This window comes from Trichosurus vulpecula, chromosome 8 (assembly GCF_011100635.1).
Source record: "Trichosurus vulpecula isolate mTriVul1 chromosome 8, mTriVul1.pri, whole genome shotgun sequence".
Lineage (NCBI taxonomy): Eukaryota > Metazoa > Chordata > Mammalia > Diprotodontia > Phalangeridae > Trichosurus > Trichosurus vulpecula.
This window is the reverse complement of record NC_050580.1, coordinates 2,466,899-2,486,191: the sequence shown is the minus strand read 5'-3', so window position 1 is coordinate 2,486,191 and position 19,293 is coordinate 2,466,899. Positions and strand designations below refer to the sequence as shown.

Below are 19,293 nucleotides of genomic sequence, written 5' to 3'. Positions count from 1 at the left end.
CAAAATCACTTCTACGTGGAATGAGTTACTGATGCTACGAAAGCGCACGCATCGCACGAGCAGATTTCGACGGTTTGTCTCCTGAATGTTTTAAAAGTTGGGAAGAAACTCCAGGCTGTTCAGGCCTGCTCTTCCTTGTCTTCTCTTCAGTGAGGCTGCTGGGAAGGCAGGAGGAGCCCTGTACCGGGTAGCCTAGAGGAAGGCCTGCAGCATTCCCACTAGTATGTCTTGCTTCTAAGGCATTAACCTACCAGCTGACCAGAACAGAGACGCAGGTGGCAGGAAGGTCCAGACAAAACTTAAGGCCTTTCCTTCAGTGAAGAAGCCCTGGAGAGATCTCAGGATTCCAGGGTGGAAGCTTCCCCTAGAGGCCGTCCAGCCCCACCCCACCCAAATAAGAGTCTTGTTCCACCTTTGCTTAAAGACTTTTAGTGTGAGAAGAGCCCCCCTTGGTCCTGAAGCAGCCCTGGGTGACCCTTGCTGGCCAACAGCTCACAGCTCCAGGGCTCAGAAAGACAGGCCTTTTACTCCTGGCATCTTGTCCTTAGTTTTTCCTAGTTTTGTCTTCTGGGGCCAAGCATACTTCACATCTCCCTACCACAGGCCAGTTCTCCAGATAGTTCTCATAGCATCCGAAGGGCAACTGGAAAGAATCAGGATGCGGTCTTTGCTACCCCTACCTCCTGCCCCAGGTGGCTCAGGTGGGCCAAGTGTATTCCAGACTTCAGTGAGCATCTGCATGCTCTAGTGAGCAGACTTGTCTTGGACTTGGTAGGGAAATCCATCTCTTCATGTCTCCTTCCTCCATTTTTTAAAGGGATGAGGGATTGATCTGGACCATGGCCACTAAGTATGGTCATTAAACAAGACATCTTGAATGGGGCATGGGGCGCCCCAGAAATTTGTGATTTGGTAGGTGCTGCCTTCACCCAAGGATATCTGTTAGGTGGTAGCATTTCCTGCGGATAGGCTTTTTGTTCCACATTTTGAGTTTAATTAGCACAGTTTTTGTGCTCAAAAAATTTCTTTCTCATCAGGTTACATATCCCTTTTGACATCTTGTTGACACCACTGTTTACTTTAGAAAGCCTTTTGAAGTAGCTGGGGCAGCTTCAGGCCAGACCCTGATGAATTAATGCACATTCCACTCCAGTCACACAGTGAGGGCTTAATAAATGCTCCTTTGCTTCCTTCCTCGAAGGCAGGGGCTGGCTTCCTTTTCTGTTTGGTTGCTCAGCACATGGCCATATCAAGTGCTCAACAGAGGCTTTTTCCTTTTTTTGGACAATTTTCTTGTTTTTATTTTGAAATGGGCTTTGCGCCTTTTTTCTTCTGTTCAAGCCAACAGAATAGTGAATGGAATGTCGTGTTCACTGTCTGTCCTGGAGTCTTGCTTTTTGAGCTGGGACCACAGGGTCATGGAAGGATGAAGAGACTCACTCGGGGTCATAGCAGCAGTATGTGGCTGTCCTGGAACCTGCAGCTTAGGGAAAACACTGTCCAATGTTTAGCAGGAGATGACTCTCGAATCCTGGGGTTCATGCTCTAATTCAGTTGGACAAGCATTCCTTAAGTGCTGGGGAAGCATCCGAGAAACCAGGGACGTGGGCAGATGCAGCTGAGCCCACCTGCCCAAAACTGTAACTGGTGTTTCAAGGTTCTGGGTGTTTTGGTATATAATAAGTGACTAGGAGAAGACAGCATGGACCTTCATATCTTTCCAGCTAATGAGCCCAAATTCCTTTGTTTATATTAAGAAACCATCTCATTTTTACTAGTTTTGTTTATGAGGGTAGAGGAGGAAGGAAGTGGTGATTACCATGCTAAGAGAAGGTAGAAGGAAGCTTGGAGTGTTTCTTATGGTTTGGGGGGGAGGGGCATCTGGCACGTTTCCTCCCATTTTAGTGTTGGGCAGGACCTGGGGACAAGTGGTCTCCACCCCTCTGATTGTCTGGATGCAGAAAATGAGAGGGCAGGTACTGACCTTCTTTATAAATAATTCATAGCAGGCCCTGCTTTGCACTTCCTTCTCCCCCAGGGTCTGTCCTATAGATGGATTTAGATGAAAGAAAACCACTTGAGGGAAGTAGAGAAATCAGCGGTGAAGCCATGGGGTGAGGATGACCCCTCAACCTGAAAGAGTTGGTTCATGCAGGGAGTTCTCTCCAGATCATAATGGATCAGAGTTTTGCCGTCCTAAGGCTGTGTGAGAGTCAACACTCTTAGACCCATCAAAGGGCAGAATTTCCAGTGAAGCAGGAAGATAAGGGACCTGACAGTGTGGCTGTTAAAGGTATTCAGCCTGGATTTTCTTCAAGAAAGAGACTCAAATGGATCTTCCTCACCAATGATTTTGGTTGGTTTAACCTCTTCAGACTCTGCTGTGCTCCGGTAGATTCAGAGCACAGAGCTTTGCCCCGATATGGCCTAGAGCACGCGTCCTCCATCCATAGCATACTGTGTGCCACATATAGAGGATTCTCTGTCACTCAGCCCTGCCTTCTTACTGTCCTTCCAGGCCATGCATGTCCACCTGCGTGCGCTCATGCGCGGGCGCACACGCATACTTCGACCTGTTGATGTTTGTATTTAGGGAACTGGAGGAGGGAGAAGGGCTTTATTATCATTTAGCTTGATAATCATCTTTTAACCCTCGTTTTCCTTAACTAAGGCAGAAAGAAATTTAAAGAAACAAGTTGTTACATTTGCAGCCTATGCTTCTCAAGATAACTAGAAAACTACAAGTGTGCCTTTTAGAAACCTCCAGTTTAGTGTTCGCTTCTGTTTGTGCTAATAATCCAAGCATCACCGTACTCAAACGAGACCAGGAGGGTCCTGAACGTTACCTGAAGATTTGGTGAGCTCCTTAGTTCCTTGTGTGCTGTTCTTGGCCCCTAACCACCCATCCTGTGGGCCTGATTTAGTCTCTCTTCTCTCCGTCGTATAAGACACTCATAGCCTCTCTGCCTGCTTATTATTAATGTTGTATAAATAACATCTGGCACGCAGTAAGCACTTCATCCATGGCTCTTGATTTGACTTAGGTCAAAGACTTGATTCTAAGATGCTTGGTTTAATCAGTGAAAGTAACTTAAAGATACAGTATTTATAAATACTGATGATGCAGCTGGCTGCTGGAGAAGAAGCGGCGTCCCTTACTTTGTAATGGCTCTACCGGCATCCCTGCCTCACTGACTCCTGTATGCTTGCCTTTGGTTGAATCCTTCTAGAAGAAAAACCTGGGCATTGCAAACCTGCTCAGTGCGTCTTTGGACAGTGCCCATGGCTAGGCCATCCTTCTGCCTTTAGTTCATTGGTGCCCTGCCCAGGAACAATTGGAGATTTTCACAAAGAAGCCCTTGCTGCTTCTTGCCCTGCTGATGCCGCCTTCTTCTTCTTTTTAAATGTGCATTTGGACTTGATTGGTTTTGATACTACTTTAGACTCTTCACCTTGGGTTCTGTCTCTTTTATCCTGAGGTAAAGCTGATGATGATGAAGGGTAACAGGATGGAGATCCTTGTACTTCCTCTCCTTCCTCCAGGCTGTGCCAGCAAGCTTGGAAATGCAAGGGTCATCTCCTGGATAGGACAGTAGAGATGGCTCTTCAATTGGTACCCCATTAGCCCCTTCCTTCAGCAAGAGGTTGAGACATTGAGTCAGGAGACAGATCCATGGGGTCAGTTAAGTTACAGGGCTAAACTGGGGCCTCGTTCATGGGCCTGTTTCCTCCCCATCCCCAACAGTCCTGTATCATTGTTTGCAGACTAGAAACAAGATGCCAGATGGCACTCTATAGGTACCATTTCTGGGAATATCTTGAGCCTCAGCTCTCTGCCACAGTCTGTTGCCTGTTTTGTGCATGCGGATGTTTTCTCGGCCATTTTCGTACATTTCTGCACGCTGCCTTGTTTCACACCTCTGATGACTGGGCTTTGTCTTTGTATTGTAGGTTCCCATATTGAAGCCCATGGACCTGATGGTAGAAGCAAGTCCTCGAAGGATATTTGCCAATGCCCACACCTATCACATCAACTCCATCTCTGTCAACAGTGACCATGAAACATACCTCTCTGCTGATGACCTGAGGATCAACCTGTGGCATCTAGAAATCACAGATAGAAGCTTTAGTATCCTTCTTGTGTGCTCTGCTAATAGTAGAGTTGAACCCTTTTGCTGCTGGAGGGTCGGCAGTTAGCAAGTAGCATAGTCCTTGGCACATAGGAATCACTCAACAGATGTTTGAATTGGACTTGGGGCCTAAGAGCTGTAGGTGGATAGAAGGTTTAAACTCCATTAAGGAGAGGAAAAAACCGATGAATCTTGACTCATACAGGAATTCCTTAGTTATTTTGTGCCCTGCCCCCCCCCCCAATAAAAAAGTTCTGTACATATCCAGGCCTTCCCAGCTGTGTCCAGATTGGACCAGTGCAGCAGTGTTTAGTCTGGCTGGCTCTGGCTCCCCAGTACTTAGTGCCAGGCCAGGAAGGTGAGTGCTCATGTTATCGCCCAGCAGCGATGGTTCGTGGTAACATCCTGTTGCTCTGAGTGCCCCTGTTAGCTCAATGACAGCAGTAACTGGGTTCAGATCCAGCCTGTGGCCTAGGGCAGATCATTTGATTTCAGACCATTCTAAGATTCTGGGTCAGAAAAGGTGCCAGCCTGTTTTGGTAGAGGGATTTCCCTCATCTGGGAGTTCTCTTGCCCGTGGAGTCACCAGAGCTAGTCCATATCCCTAAGCACACAAAATCCTTTAAAGAGAACTGCGACCCTTGTACTTTCTAAAATTTAGTAATGGTGCTAGCATTTACAATTTCATTTTGTTTGTGTTTTGACAGTCTTAGAGTAGGTAATCTCTGACAGAATACTTTTGTTACATTCATCAGTAAGCATGTGTTTAACCCTTATCGTGTGCTGGGCTAAATGCTAGGGGTACAGATGATAATGAGATAGTCCTGCCGTCTAGGAGCTTCCACCCTGTATCAAGGCAGGCTGTTTGTATACAAAGAGGCAACACCTCCAGAGTGGGGAAGGCTGCTGGCCTAAGGGGGCCCTTGGGCAGCATCTGCAAGGGGATCAGAAATTCTGAGGGGACCCCCCCCCCCCCCCGAGATAGAGAAGAGCATCATAAGCGTGGGGCTATCCAGGGCTAGGCAGGGAAAGGGAGCACTATGGGAGAACAGACAAGGCCCATTTGGCCCAAACACACAGCAGCCTGAAAGGATGGTTTGGGCCCGGTAGGAGCTATCAGTGCCATGCCACATGGAGGAGTTTGTATTTGACCCTGGAATTTCCTGAATAGTGGGGCGACCTGATGAGCCACACTTTAGGAAAAGGGCTCAGTCAGCGTGTGGGGAGGACTGGGGAGTGCCCAGAGGTGGTAAGGCCCAATAGGAGAGTATTGCCATAGCAAGGAAAGGAGAAAGCACTTAGAGTGCTTGCTTTGTGCCCGGAAGGCCCTGGACTAATGGAGCCCTTTAGAGGCCATCCCAGTGGATCCTCCCAACAACGCTGGGAGGAAGGGGTAGATGAGTAAACAGGCCGGCTTACCCAACTCACACATGTGGAGTCAGACTTGACGTCAGCTCTTCCCCAGCTGCCTAATGCAGAATGTGCCTAGAACAGATACTATGTATAAAACTGCCATCTGCCTGAGGTTACATGGAGCATCTGCCCTTGGTGACATAGTTGCCAAGCTCAGTGAGTAATTACTGCTCCTGCTGGCCCCTGGTGTCCTCTTTCCTTTTCCTCTTTCATCTACCTGCTTCAGTGAGAAGTCTGGCCTGGACATGACCCAGTGGAGACAGTGAAGAGCTTGGCTCGGGCAGACTTGAGGCCCGATTCTGAGCCAGACACTAGGAGCTGGGTGACCCTGGGCAGCCCCTTGCTATCTAGATTGCCCAGCACCCAGTAGGTGCTTACTAAATGCTCGGGGCAGCTAGCGGTCAGCCAGAGGAAGGAAGCACTGTCTCTCTGATACTTCACTAGCTATGTGACAAAGATCTAGTTGTGTGGAGTCTCTGCAGGCCTCAGTTTCCTCATCTGTACCTCCCTCCTGCTGACATTCCCTAGGAATTGGCTTCAGGGAGATATATGCAGGGCAGTGGAAGGTTGCCAGCGACCTCTGGCCCTGCCCCCGTCACTAGTGCTGATCTGTCTCCATCAGGGTCTCTCCCAGGTTCTGTCCCTGGAGTTGTTCCCTGCTCATCTTCTGCCCCTCAAAGATACCCTCTGATCCCCCACTTTGTCAGGTAGGATAGTACCTGACTTTCATCCCAAGCTTCCATCCTTTTTCTCTGGCTTGTGTGCCCCATGCAGGAGGCAGCAGCATCAGGGCCCACACTCCAGGTAGGCCTCTACAGTTGCGCCAGCCATGTGGGTCTGCTCTGCCTACTTGCACAGGCTGAGTGTTTTCTGCCTCCCTTCCCTTCCCCTCCAACTATCCCATCCTAGTCTTCTGGTCCTGCTTCAAATACTGGAGATATTGTCCTCCCCCTGACCTCAGGAGCAAAATATGTGCAGTCAAGGGTTGGTCACCCTGAAGAGTGAAGGGAGGCCCTCCCATGGGCTCAGAGATGGTCAGCCCCAGAGCCAGCCATGACATCCATGCGCTGGTTCTCCTCTCCCTCCCCTGCCCTCTGTGGGCACTTGTGGCCTTAGCTGGTGGTGGACTTCTTAATTCTTTGTGCTCTTTGGCTGCCCCTCCATCTCAAGCACAGGCTTTCCCCACGGTGGGTCCTAAATCCACATTGGGAATGTGTTATCTTAGCGTTGTTCCCACTGCCAAAGGACAAGGAGAACGGTGTGCCATTGGCTTCAGCCAGTCAGCCCAATCAGGAGGCTCTCCACTACAGAGACTGCGGTTGGAAAATTTGCCCCTACCCCAGCACTCAAGGACCCCTCCTCAGAGAGAACCCGCTGCCCAGCTGTCCTGCCTGGATCAGGCAAGAAGAAAGGTTAGGGACTGTTGAGTAATGGACACACCCAGGGCATCAATTGTCCTCAGAGAAGAAGCTTTCATCAGCCCAGGGCTAGATCTCTCAGCACCAAGCTTAACAGTTCGGCAATGAGGAGGGCCAGGTTTTAGTTCTGACCGTGCTTGGTGCATGAGCGGGATTATGAGTGAACTCTGTGAGTCCCTCAGGACCAGTCTGGCCATATCTGTGATCATCGTACCCCGGGAGGAGATGGTGGAAACTTCCTTTGGAGTCCAAGGGCATCCCTGCAGTTTATCCCCTCACTAATTGGTCTTGAGCGTGAGCAGTATCGTTACGGGCTGGCTGCAGAGTTGTTCTGGCCACAGCCATGCATAGTTTGTCTGGGCATCTCATGGGATCCTAGATAGAGAGGGATGACCATGGGGGCCGTGGAGTCCAGCCTCTGCCTGTTACGGATGATGAGCCTGATTGAGGCCCAGAGAGGCATCAAACCCAGTGCAGCTCTGTTCGCTTTGGTGACTATCTCATTTGTCAGCCACGACCTGATACTCTCAGAACTCACCAGAAGCCCTTAGGACAACTGGAGTAACAAAGACTTGGTTTCAAATCTTACCTGTCCCTAGGCAAATGACTTGCTCAGAGACCTCCTCTCTAAAATGGGTGGTAAAAAGACATTCTTCCCGTAATTCTTTTGGGAAATAGAATGAGGTGCCAGCCAATAAGTGCTGTATAAACTTTGCATTGTTAGCCTTGTCAGATGCTGACAATTCTGGTGACCTTGGGTGTCTTTCCCTGCTCATTGGCAATCTTTTTCTGTTCTGGGCTTTGGAGCGTTCAGAGGAGGCCCCAGCACTGCCACACGAGGGTCAGTAGAAGGAGCCAGGCACCTTTCACTTGTAGAAGAGAGGACTGAGGCAGGAAGTCACAGGCCTGGCCTGCGGAAGAAAGGTCCATCTTGGCTCTCTTCGGCCCCAGAGGGCAGAGCAATAGCCACGGGAAGGAGCTGCCCCATGGAGTGGACCATCCTGAGGCTGGATGACCCCTTGTTAGGTGTGTGATAACTGCAGGGAATCTTTCGGAGTATAGTTTGGACAAGAGGCTGGAGTGGTCCCTTCTAGCCCTTGGGCTCTGACCTGCTGCTCTACAGCAATTGGAGGCAAAGACCAGTGTCAGGATGGGTGTGGAGCCCCCAAATGTCCCCTTGCCTCACCTTCATTTCCCACTCCTGGGGCTCTCCCAACTGGATCCTGCAATTTCTTGCCTTCCCTCTTTTCCTTCAGCCTCAGTCAATGAGCCTAATTTTCCAGATGTACCTTTAGCCATGTGACCATGGGCAGGGCTTCTTCCTTCTTTGGTATTTGGTTTCATCATGCATAAAATGGTGAGACTGGCCCAGTAACCTCCATACACAGTCTCTGCCAACTCCTAAGTGTTCTTTTGAAACCAAGCTCTTGAGAGCAGGGATCCCCAGCTCACAGGACCTGGCCTCTCCTTCCACATTCCAGGTACACAGCTGAAGCCTGTCTGCATGAATCTGGGTGTCCCTCGGCATGGGATTTCTGCCTTCCCAGCCCCATGCTCAGGTCTCCAGTAGGTTCTGTCTCCCCTTTCCCCGTATACCTACCTCTGGCCAAGTTCTCTGCCTCCAAAGCCTCCCCCTTCCCACCACCCATGCTCTTCTTGGCCTCTTCCCAGTCACTTGGCTTCTGCCCTCACAAATGGTGTCCAGCAGCTTTCTTTTCAGGCCTCCTCGACCTCTTGGCAACATCTCCTTCCTTGGAATCTTCTTTTCTCTGACTTTTGAAATTTCCCTCCCCTCCCTCCCCAGATTTTCTCTGGCCTTCTACCGCTTTCCTGATCTGAGGAATTTGGAATTTCCTCCAAAATTCTGTCTTTGCCACCTGGCCTTGGCACTCAGCGATTCTCCCAGCTTGCCACACTCACCCCCAAGTAGACCTTCACCTCTTCCCTAGACTCCAGCCCTGCAGTCTGGCTGACTGTCTCTGCCTTGGTGTCCCATGAGCCAAACCTGAATTAACCACAAAGTGGGACTCCAACATTTTATGGGTTAGGACGGACACACATCCATGCACATGCACACAGATGCACACACACATTCATGCACACACACACGTGCTCCCCTCCCTGACTTCCCTGTTTATCTGTGGCTCCAACAAGAGTTTATTCTTCCACTTCTGTTCACCTCTCACCTGGAAACCACATCTTCTTGTTCTTGCCTCCACAACATTAATTGTGATACCAGTACTAATAACAGCAGGGGTGTGGAGTTTTAATGTTTGCAAAACCCTGCAGATGTCACTTGGTCTTTACAGTAACTCTGGGCAGGTAGGGGCCGGCCCCATAACAGGCTGACAGGTTGTGTGGCTTCCTTGGTCACCCATCTGGTATTTGAGGCAGAATCCAAACTCACGCATTCCTGCCTCTGTTCCACCCAGCTGTTCAGTGACTTAAGCCCATCATCTCTCCGATTGCCACTTCACCTTGCCCCTCCTTAGCTCTGACTCCTCTTGGGGCTCCCCTGGGCATTCTGAGTCAAATTCAATCCCCTTTAAAGGGTTAAGGCTGTTCTCCATCTGTAGCTTGCCTGCTCCTTCCTTCACGGGTGTCCCCTGTGACCCAGGCACTAGACTGTTGGTGAGGAGGGTCTGACCTAAGATAGGAGTGAAGACAGGAATTATCCGCTCTGGCAGCTGCTGGGATCTGGGGAGCATGAGCGACTGGCGGGGGGCGGGGGGCGCAGGTCCAGGATAATGTCCAGATGGCAAAGCTGAAAAACCAGAAGGAAACAAATGACTTAGAAGCAGGGAATTTGAAAGAGGGGAATGTAGAGGAAAGATTGTCCAGTTTGCTGGGGTGCTGAAGCTCTGAGGGGACTAAGGCTACATCGGTAGCTTGGACAGTCTTCTTAGAGACTGCTTTTCCTTCTGTTGACACCGCAGGGCTCTGCTGCCATCATATCCAGCTGACAGCCTGGGCATGTCGTCCCTGTTGATGAATTCCTGCACCTCCTTTAAAGCCAAATTCAACTGGCAGTTCCATGCAGCTTTCCCTGGTTTGTCTCTTACTGTCAGTGGTGCCCCTTGCACCCCTGGGGCCTCACCTAACACTGTGCCGATCTCAGCCCCTTGGTATCTTTGTTTTATTGTAGCTGTTTTTGTGGGAGCTGTATTCCTATATCTGATAATCCACTCTGTGGGGACAGGAAAGGGGCCTATCTGTCTTCAGCATCTTCTTTCTGTGCCCCCGCTCCTAGGGCATCAAGAGGCTTAGGGACTCGGCCGAGGCCCCAGAGCCAGGAGATACAAAGAAAAGGCTGGAGCCCAATTCTGGCTGGTTCATGAGGGCCTGGGCCATCAGCCTAGTGTTAGGACTCTTGGAAGTTGACAGTTCCTTTTTGGAGCAGAAAGTGTATTTTGAAGGAATTCCGTTACCAGCTTACTTTGTGCCAGAAGCCCTTTGTCTAGCCATCCTCACTCCATCTACATCTAGAGTCACTGACTTTGCCTTTTGTTGGGTCCTGTTTCTTACTTGGCAAACCCTTCCCCTCCACCACCATTCTTGCTTGGCCGCGTGCCATGTGAAAAACTGCCAGGCTGCCAGCTCCTAGCCCTGAGGCTTCCTTCCTAGTTGTCACCTGGTAAGGCCGTAGCTATTTCTCCCTCTCTCAGCTTGCATCTGATGAGGCTGAAAGGAGTCAAGACAAATGGGCTGTTCATTTTCCTGGGATCAGAAACTCTGTACGGCAAGAGGGAAGCTTTGCCTCTGTGCGGGTGTGTGCCTTCTCTGCGTCCAAGCTCTTCCAGATGAGACTTGTGGTAGCGCCCTGAGGAGGGCAAGGGCTGGCAAGCGGCTGCTTGTAGAAGGATGGGCGTGGTGGGCTTTTGCGATGGCTGCCTCATGCGTAGCAGTGATTTCTAGTTGAATGATTGATTACCTAATGACCATCCAAAACATGACTGCTGTTTGCCTTAACCACACACTTGCAGACATTGTAGATATTAAGCCCATGAACATGGAGGAATTGACCGAAGTGATCACTGCTGCAGAATTCCACCCCCATCAGTGCAATGTGTTGGTGTACAGCAGCAGCAAAGGAACCATCAGACTGTGTGATATGCGCTCCTCAGCCTTGTGTGATAGGCATTCCAAGTGTAAGTTGCCACCTTTTTCCTTCCTAGATTCAGAGATCGGGAGTACTCTCTTTTGTTAGCATGATAGGCTGAATGCAGGGAAGGCCCCACTTACTCACAGAGCTAGTGTGGCTGGGAGGGGGCTGGTCATTTAGCTGAGATTATGGTTCATTGTTGAGTTCTGGGCCACTTGTCCTCACAAATACAGCATGAGCCACTGACTTTTGGGTCATCTCTGTCCTTAATACATATGAATTGGTGGGGTGAAGGCTTTGAGCATGACTGAGCCTAGACTTCTGCCCAGAATCTTGTGCTTAATCAGAGATGTCTGAGAACTGGGGCCAGGTTAAGGTCATTTGTTGACCTCTACCTTAATATCTTAGGAAGTGGGGTCAAGTTGCCAGAATTCTTTCATGTGTGACCATTTTAAGCTACCAAATTGAGTTCTGTTCATTTTGATATTTAAATGAACCACTGATGTGTTGAGCCATTGAATTAGATGAAGCCCTGGCTGGAAAAATCAAGATTGGTTTTTAGCTATAAATAATGAGGCCCTCTTTTTTAGGAAACCAAAAGAAATATATGCAACAAAACTGTATTCTTGGCACCTTATTGGTATTGGTGGGCTAAAATACCTTTGTTAAATGAGCTATTAAGGGAGAATCATTTGATTTCTAAAACTAGTGACGCATGAGGAAATGGCCTCCATTTTCTATGGAATGTATTACATATATGGGGACAGAATTAGATGTGATTATTGCCAGGTTCCCAAATGTCATCTGTCAGTGACCCCTTTTTGGCCCCCAATTTTTGTCTTTCGGGGTCATAATTGAACCTAAGATGTAATAATTCAGTAATGACTAAACGACTATTAGTCTCTGTCTACAAGAGAAAATACCATTTGTAAATGAATTGTGAGTGTCACCTCCCAGAAGCGCTGTTGTCCACCCAAATGGGCACCCAGCTAGGACAATCTTGGCTCAAACTGTTTGGAAAGTAAATGAGGCCTTGGAGTGCTTAAATGTATCTGGATTTGTTTTTGAAACTTAAGAACTAACTTAGAATTCAGGGTGGGGCGAAGGGGGTAGAGTCCTAAATGAGGCTGCTGAAATCATCAGCCCGAGCAGTCAGTGTATTGAGCATCCAAGGAGAGACCCATTTCAGATTTGCATTCTTTTGTGTTCACTACTGTGCAGCATTCTGTGGGTGGTGGGCAGCCAGGCTAAGGTTCTTCCCACCTGAAAGAAACTTTAGAATTTTGGGGAAGAACATGATTTCATGATCTCAACAAGTCATTAGTGACAGGAAAACTACAGAATCTTTCTCACAGCCTTTGGCTTGAGCACATCTGCAATCGGCAGGTGTCCAAATGCCCTCTGACACCCCAGTCAAACGTCTGCCAATAGATGAGGTCAAAGAAGTATTTGGAGGCATGTGGGGAAAGGCCAGTGGCCCTGGTTTTGAATCGCAGTTTTTCATTGGCCTTTTGTACTGAGGCCATATATGCAGAGCAGCCCAGGGTTTAGAATGCCAGACATACAGTCCAGATAGGCCAGGCTCACATTCAGCCTTGGACGTTTATCTTGGCCCTCTGATTCTGGGCAGTTGAGTGAGTCTGTATGTCTTCACCCCCTTCCTCAGACTTCCCTACTAAGTCTTAACCAGGTTCCCTAAGTGAAGAATCATAGATTCTTTGCTAATCTTGCCCAGTGCTCAGACGCATTCACCAAGGACCACAGACTCTTCATCGAGGGATCTGCTCGTCCATCTTCGGGGGGGGGGTGGAGGGGGGAAGAGGGGCGGGGAATTACGAGTCTGATGTTCTAGTAATTCTCTGTGTTTGGATGTGAAAGGGGCAGTAGGGGCCTGGATGCCCCCTAGAGGAGCCGAAGAGTTTTAAATTCCAACATTTTTATTTACTCGTGTGACAGCTGCCTAAAGTAAATAGTAGAAAGCAAACAAACCCACCAGTTGACCTTGACCACACAACTCTAGCCCAGATGCTCGCCGATGGCATCCCCTGAAGGGGTCCTTGGGAAAGAGCTGGCCTTCTGCAGCCTCTCCTGATTGCACAGAGTGGGCACTAAAAGCTCTTTGCTGTTTCCATTTCCAGTTTTTGAGGAGCCTGAAGATCCCAGCAGTAGGTCGTTCTTTTCAGAAATCATTTCATCAATATCTGACGTAAAGTTTAGCCACAGTGGCCGATACATGATGACAAGAGACTATCTTTCAGTTAAAGTGTGGGATCTCAACATGGAAACCAGGCCTGTGGAGACGTATCAGGTAAGCAGTAGGGTTTATGCAGGCTTCCCCTTCTGTAAGAGTCCGGTGTTGTCACATGGGACGTGCTCTCGTTTTCAGGTTCATGAATATCTCCGGAGCAAGCTTTGTTCTCTCTATGAGAATGACTGCATCTTTGACAAGTTTGAGTGCTGCTGGAATGGCTCTGATGGGTAAGTTGGGCAGAGCATCCAGGGGGAAGCCGGCAAACATGGGGATCTTTGACCTCTCTAGGAGGTCGCCTGCTTCGACTCAGTTCTGCTGGATCTTCTTGGCCCTGTTGCGGGGCTGGGGCTGGCTAGGCCCAGGTGGGGACGGTCCCTTTAGAAGGATACCCTTGGAGAGGGTACAGACAGCCTACAAAGCACCTGCACCTTGTGGTTCGTCCCCCTCTCCTCTCCGTGGGGCAGGGCCCTGACTGGGTCTGGTTGGGATGGGACTGCCAGAAGAGGAAAGCCCCTGGTCTGGGAGAAGCCCCAAGAGCAGTGAGGGGAAGGTGACCTTGTTGGGGTCCCCCCACCGGGATGGGTCGGGGGTCAATCTCAGGTCCTGTTTCCTCCCCTGTGCTGCCTCCCAAGGACTTAATCATCGTACATGTTAACAGCATTGCCTGACTAGTCACTGAAGAGGTCAAATACTATATACAAAGTAGTCTGTGGTGCTAATGTCCCCCATGCCCCTCAATAGGATTTTAGGATAGGATTTCCTGAAGGGGCCCCTTTGGGGACTCTGTGTGCATCAGGGCATGGCTCAGAGGCCTGGGGAGTCTCTGCTAGGCTGTTTGATGACTTAGAAGAATCTCCCTTTCTTTTGCCCAAACACAGTGCCCTTATGACCGGGTCGTACAACAACTTCTTCAGAATGTTTGACAGAAGCACGCGGAGGGACGTGACTTTGGAAGCATCAAGAGAAAGCAGCAAACCACGCGCCATCTTAAAGCCCCGGAAAGTGTGCACTGGGGGCAAGAGGAAGAAAGACGAGATCAGCGTGGACAGTCTGGACTTTAACAAAAAGATCTTGCACACAGCGTGGCACCCCCTGGAGAACATCATTGCTGTTGCAGCCACCAACAACTTGTACATATTCCAGGACAAAGTCAACTAGAGACACTCGGCTCCTCTGGGGACATTGACTCACTCCTGCCTTGGGAAACCCGATTGCTTTTCTGTTCAAAGAAAAGACATTCCCGTCCTTTCCATGAAGAACACTGATGCACTCATGTCCCTCGACAGGTAAAGGAAAGAAGCTGGCCTGGTTTGGGTTCAGGGGGTTGGGAAGAACACGAGAAGCAAGGCTGGTGGACGGTGCTCAATAAAGGCCTTTATTCAGAACAAATGTCTTTATTTCAGTCTGAGCCTTTCTTTCCAGTTTATAGACCAAAAATCCAGCACTCAAGAGGAAAGTTGTCAAAGCTCTTTCTTTTTCTCTTGCTCTCTCTTCTTTCTCTCTGCTGTAATATTTGGGCCTTTCAGAACATATGTTGTGCTTTATGACGATACGAGCATTCCTTCTCTGGCGTTCGTCCGGGTCTAGGTGGTTTTACCATTGGATGCTTAGGTAGGGCTTGAGTTGGGTCCGGCAGCAGGTTTTTCATGTGTATTTACTCTCCCACTGTATTTAACCACACCTTCTGGTGTAACCACTTAATAAAAATAAGAACCTATAAAAAGTGTTTTTAAATCTGGAAGTATGAATCAGTCTTTTTATTTTCTTGTATTGCACTATTTGAAATTGTGCAAAGCTATCCTGATGGGAAGCTATGACCGGTTTTTGTCCTGAATCATTGACAGAACAGTGCTGTGTGCAGTGCTCTCCCCATCACCGTGAGGCCATGGGTTTGTGTTGTTGTGATTGGATGGCATCGCGCTAGGGTGTGGTAGGTTGTCTGGCAGCAAGGAGCTGAGGAGGAGAGAGCCGCTGTCGGCCGATGATGACCAGAGTTGCTGCTGCACTAATACGAATAATATTAGCTGGTTTTCAATCTGCCTCAGATTTGCCGCAGTTGGGATACCTGATGTTCACTGGGTTTTGGTTTTTTTTTTTTTTTTTTTCAATTTTTAAACTTTTTTTAGTATGTGGGGGTGGGAGGGGAGGGATATACTGTTTAAAATATTGGTAAAGTTACTGCATGCTGAATTTCATATTGCAATTCAAGCCAGCATATAGAATTTGTTATGCCAAACTGTCAGTATGAATTCGTAAAGATTTTATTAGCAGAGTAAAATATTTGACATGAGGAATCAGGATATCCCAAGTATAAAAGTCCATGGGTGATGGGCACTATGGAAATACTACTGCCAGGGGATTACAGAATAAACCAGAATCGTGTCTTGGTGCCTCCCCTGTCATGGGCAGGAGCTCCGAATTCTGCTCGTGGTCCAAATGAAAGTGTGTCTCGTGGACCTCATTTTGGGTTGCTAGATCTGTCCATAGAACCCCCCTTAAACTGTGAATGAATCGGGAGTCTAAAAGAAGTACTTCCCACCCAAATCTCCTGGTTGTGACACCATTTGCAAGTCCAAGGGTACAGGGGTAGGGCAAGGAAGCAGCGGCCCACCCTGTTCTAACACTCCAGTGCTAACACAATGGGATTGTATATACTTGTTCAACTATTTTGATCAAAAAGTTTAATAAATTTTAAATGTTTAACTGAATCTTCACTGTGTATTTGGACATTTTTCCATATTTTATTTAAAACAGGAAGGACTTGAACCCAGCTCTTTCTGACCTCGAGGCAGGCTCTTACAAGCTCTGAGAATCCCTTTCCCCATTCCTTTGCTACCATCTTGTGGAAGCAGAGAGGGACATGCATTGAAGTGGGTGGGTCTTTTGTCTGGTTGTTCATTTTGGAGGTCACCAGTTCAAAGCCCAGAGATGACCTTTGTGTGTACTTGTGCATCAGGTCCCTTCCCTCTTGGGAGCCTCTCCAGCTTGGAAGTATTTTCCAGGGTTTCCACTACACTGGTGTAGCCTGGGCCTTTCCACTTCCTGATGCAGATTAGGGTATTGTCATTCTTCCTGAATCATAGTGCCAGAAGTTGTTAAAATTCTAGAGAGCAGAAGTCTTAGAGAAATGACAGACAAGAGTTTTGTCCCCATGGGTGTCTCCCTTTGCTGGCTCCTTCATCCCAGTTCCTGTTCCAAGGATGTTCCAAGGGCAAAAGTTCTTTTCTTTCAACACAAACTTTATATTTTAGTGTACTTGGAAATGATTTGTTCCTTTCCCCTGGAGACTTTTGGGAAAAGATTTATTTTTCCCCTGCGCATGAGTCTTAGTGGTTAGTAATGATTGGTTGGTTTTCCTGTTGAATTAGATGGTCCTTTTGGCCATGTCCTTCATCCACTGCCACCTGGGTGGAATCTGAGTGGCTTCCTCTTTGGCCTTCGAGTGTGCTTGGATGCTCCGATGTGTGCAGAAAACACATTGGAAGGAGAATTGGATCATGCCACCCACTGTTGAAACACTTGACTCTGTCTTTTCAACATGCATTGTACTCAACCAGCCATTATGACCTAGTCCCAGATCATGTTAGAAATGTGAAGTTTAAATTGTGGGGAGCAGGGTTCAAATTCTGCCCCTGACACATTACTGACTGGCACCAGGTAGACAACCTGACCTGTCATTCTGTCTGAGACTACTCTCTATACCCCAACTTTGGCAGAATAAGGAATTTGTTTCCTCAGCTGGAGTTCCTAACACTAATGGACTGCGAGGTCTAGACCGAAAATTAGCATGGCGGGGCAGGCGGGAGAGGAGGGGATATGGAAAAGGCAGCTAAATATAAAATGATGTTAACTTATCTGGAGGACTTAGGTTCTGAGCGCTTTACATGGAAATGTTTGGGGAGAGGTTCATCAAAGTCTGTTGGAGTGAGTGAAGCGCTAACGTCATCTGTGTGACCAGACCTCGCCACTGCAGACACTCTGCTTCCCCAAGGAGCCACTTCAGTGAAGGGTGTTTACCATGCACTACGTAGTAGAGACACAAATGAACAGCACCTGCCCTCACATTGCAGGCTGTGCTACTAGGAGTACGATGCTCACAGTAACTAGATTAAAGTAATAATTTGTGGAGGGAGAATGTAGGACCTGGAGGATGGGGAGAGCTGCCTAGGAGGTGGCTGCTTGGAGCCAAGCCTTGCAGGAAGCTGGGAATAACTAGTGAGCAGGAGAAGGAGTGGGCCCCCCGGGCATCAGGACTGAGGAGAGACCCTCATTGCTCACTGTCTTCCCTGCTCAGCCAGTTGGACTAGAAGGCAATACAAAATGGCTGCAAGTGTGGATGGGAGCCGGAGGACAGATTATGGGGAGCTGAGTCACAACGAGGCCGCTGATGGGCTGTTGCAGAGGAGGAAGAGCCAAGAATGATCTGAATGGTGGTTGGTAGCCTTGACAGAAGCAAGGAAGTCTGGAGCCGGGGCAGGCTAAAGGAACAAACCAGGCAGAGCGATGCAGATTGGAGTCAAGGAGAAGGATCTGAGCTGTGCCTGCAGGCGTGGCAGGGATCATTAAGCCTGGAGACGTGACAGCCCTGGTTAGTTGTGGGGCAAGCACCCAAGACGGATGATGAATGCAGCCAGAGACAAGTACTCTTGGAGTCACCTGTGTCTAAAATCCTCGGACTCATTGCTCAGTCTCTCTTGGCCTTGTCTGTGAAATGTGCAGCCTCCTCATTGGACTTGATGGCCCTGGTCTTCCCTGACCATCTACTGTCCACACAGCAGCCACACTGCTATGCCTCAGACGTGGACCAGACCCTGACCCCTTCTCAGGACAGACTCCTCTGCCAGACCAGAACAATTTCACGTCACTCCCCTTCGAGCTCTCTAGAGATCTCCAACTGAGCATCCCGTCTCTCCTCTCTCCACATCCATAACCACCCTCATTCCCTTGGAAGCTCACCTCACCTGCTGCCTCCTCCAAGTCTCTCCTGATCCCCCTTTCCTTTATTCTTAGCCCTTCCCCACCCCCCCCCATGAAGTTATTTTGTGTAGATTTCTATTTGCTTATCTTTGTACATGAGACAGTCAACTGGCATTAATTAACAAACTATTGATATGTTAATTAGAATGCTTTGCCTGTATCCATTATGTGAATGCGGATATTATAGATTTGTATACAATATGTTCATGTTGTCTTTGTTATGGAATTATATTAATATAATAAGTATCGATACTACTACATTACAGGCACTGTGCCAAGCCTTAGAGATACAAAGAAAGGCAGACAATCCCTGCCTTCAAGGTACTCACTGTCTAATAGGGGAGACAACACAGGACCAGCCATGATCATTCAGTGTGAGGAGGAGATAAACTGTGTGTGATCTCAGAGGAAAGGCACCAGCACTGGGGAGTATCTGGAACAGGAAAGGAGAGGCTTCCAGGGATGGGGGACAGCAGTGATAGTGCCCCTAACTGAGAGGAGCAGTGGTATTGACCTGCAGGAAGAGGCTGGGTGATGAAGGGCTTGGAAAACCAAAATGGATTTTATATTTGGTCCTCATAATGGGTGATAACTGCTGGAGCTTATGGAATAAGGGGGTGATGTAATCATGCCTGCACCTTAGGAAGGTCAGTTTGCTGAAAGGAGGATGGAATGGAGTGGGGAGAGACAGGAGGGCAGGCAAACCCACCCCTGCTCCCCCCACCCCCCAGCAGCTCTTACCATAGTCCGGGTGTGAGGTGACCAGGACCTGCACTGGGTGTAGGGAAGGGGACAGGGTCAGAGGAGGAAACCACAGCTCTTGGATATGGGGGAAGGGATGATACCCAACTCATGGGTTCTTAGGAGAAAGGGGCTGTTTTCATGGATCATAACTTTAGTGACAAAAGGGACCTTTGGGGTCAGTCCAACCTGCTACTGCTACAGTTGAAGAAGTGGAGCACCAGAGAGGCTTCAGTTGACTTACCCAGGGTTACTCCAGTA

General features: G+C 48.8%; 1 protein-coding gene across 3 annotated transcripts in view; it reads left to right on the top strand.

Moving 5' to 3' along the window:
* The window catches only part of PPP2R2D (protein phosphatase 2 regulatory subunit Bdelta), a 46,417-nt gene extending 30,395 nt beyond the window's left edge, over positions 1-16,022 (top strand). For 2 of the 3 annotated variants that reach the window (XM_036735735.1, XM_036735733.1), the window contains exons 6-10: positions 3,952-4,129; positions 10,945-11,109; positions 13,202-13,371; positions 13,450-13,541; positions 14,193-15,055. In XM_036735735.1, the coding sequence (XP_036591630.1) occupies positions 3,952-4,129; positions 10,945-11,109; positions 13,202-13,371; positions 13,450-13,541; positions 14,193-14,472 (885 nt within the window). In that variant the 3' untranslated portion in view covers positions 14,473-15,055. Of the gene's footprint in view, positions 1-3,951; positions 4,130-10,944; positions 11,110-13,201; positions 13,372-13,449; positions 13,542-14,192 lie in introns of all 3 variants that reach the window. The other variant, XM_036735734.1, reaches the window with a different exon arrangement.
* Positions 16,023-19,293: the final 3,271 nt, after the last annotated feature.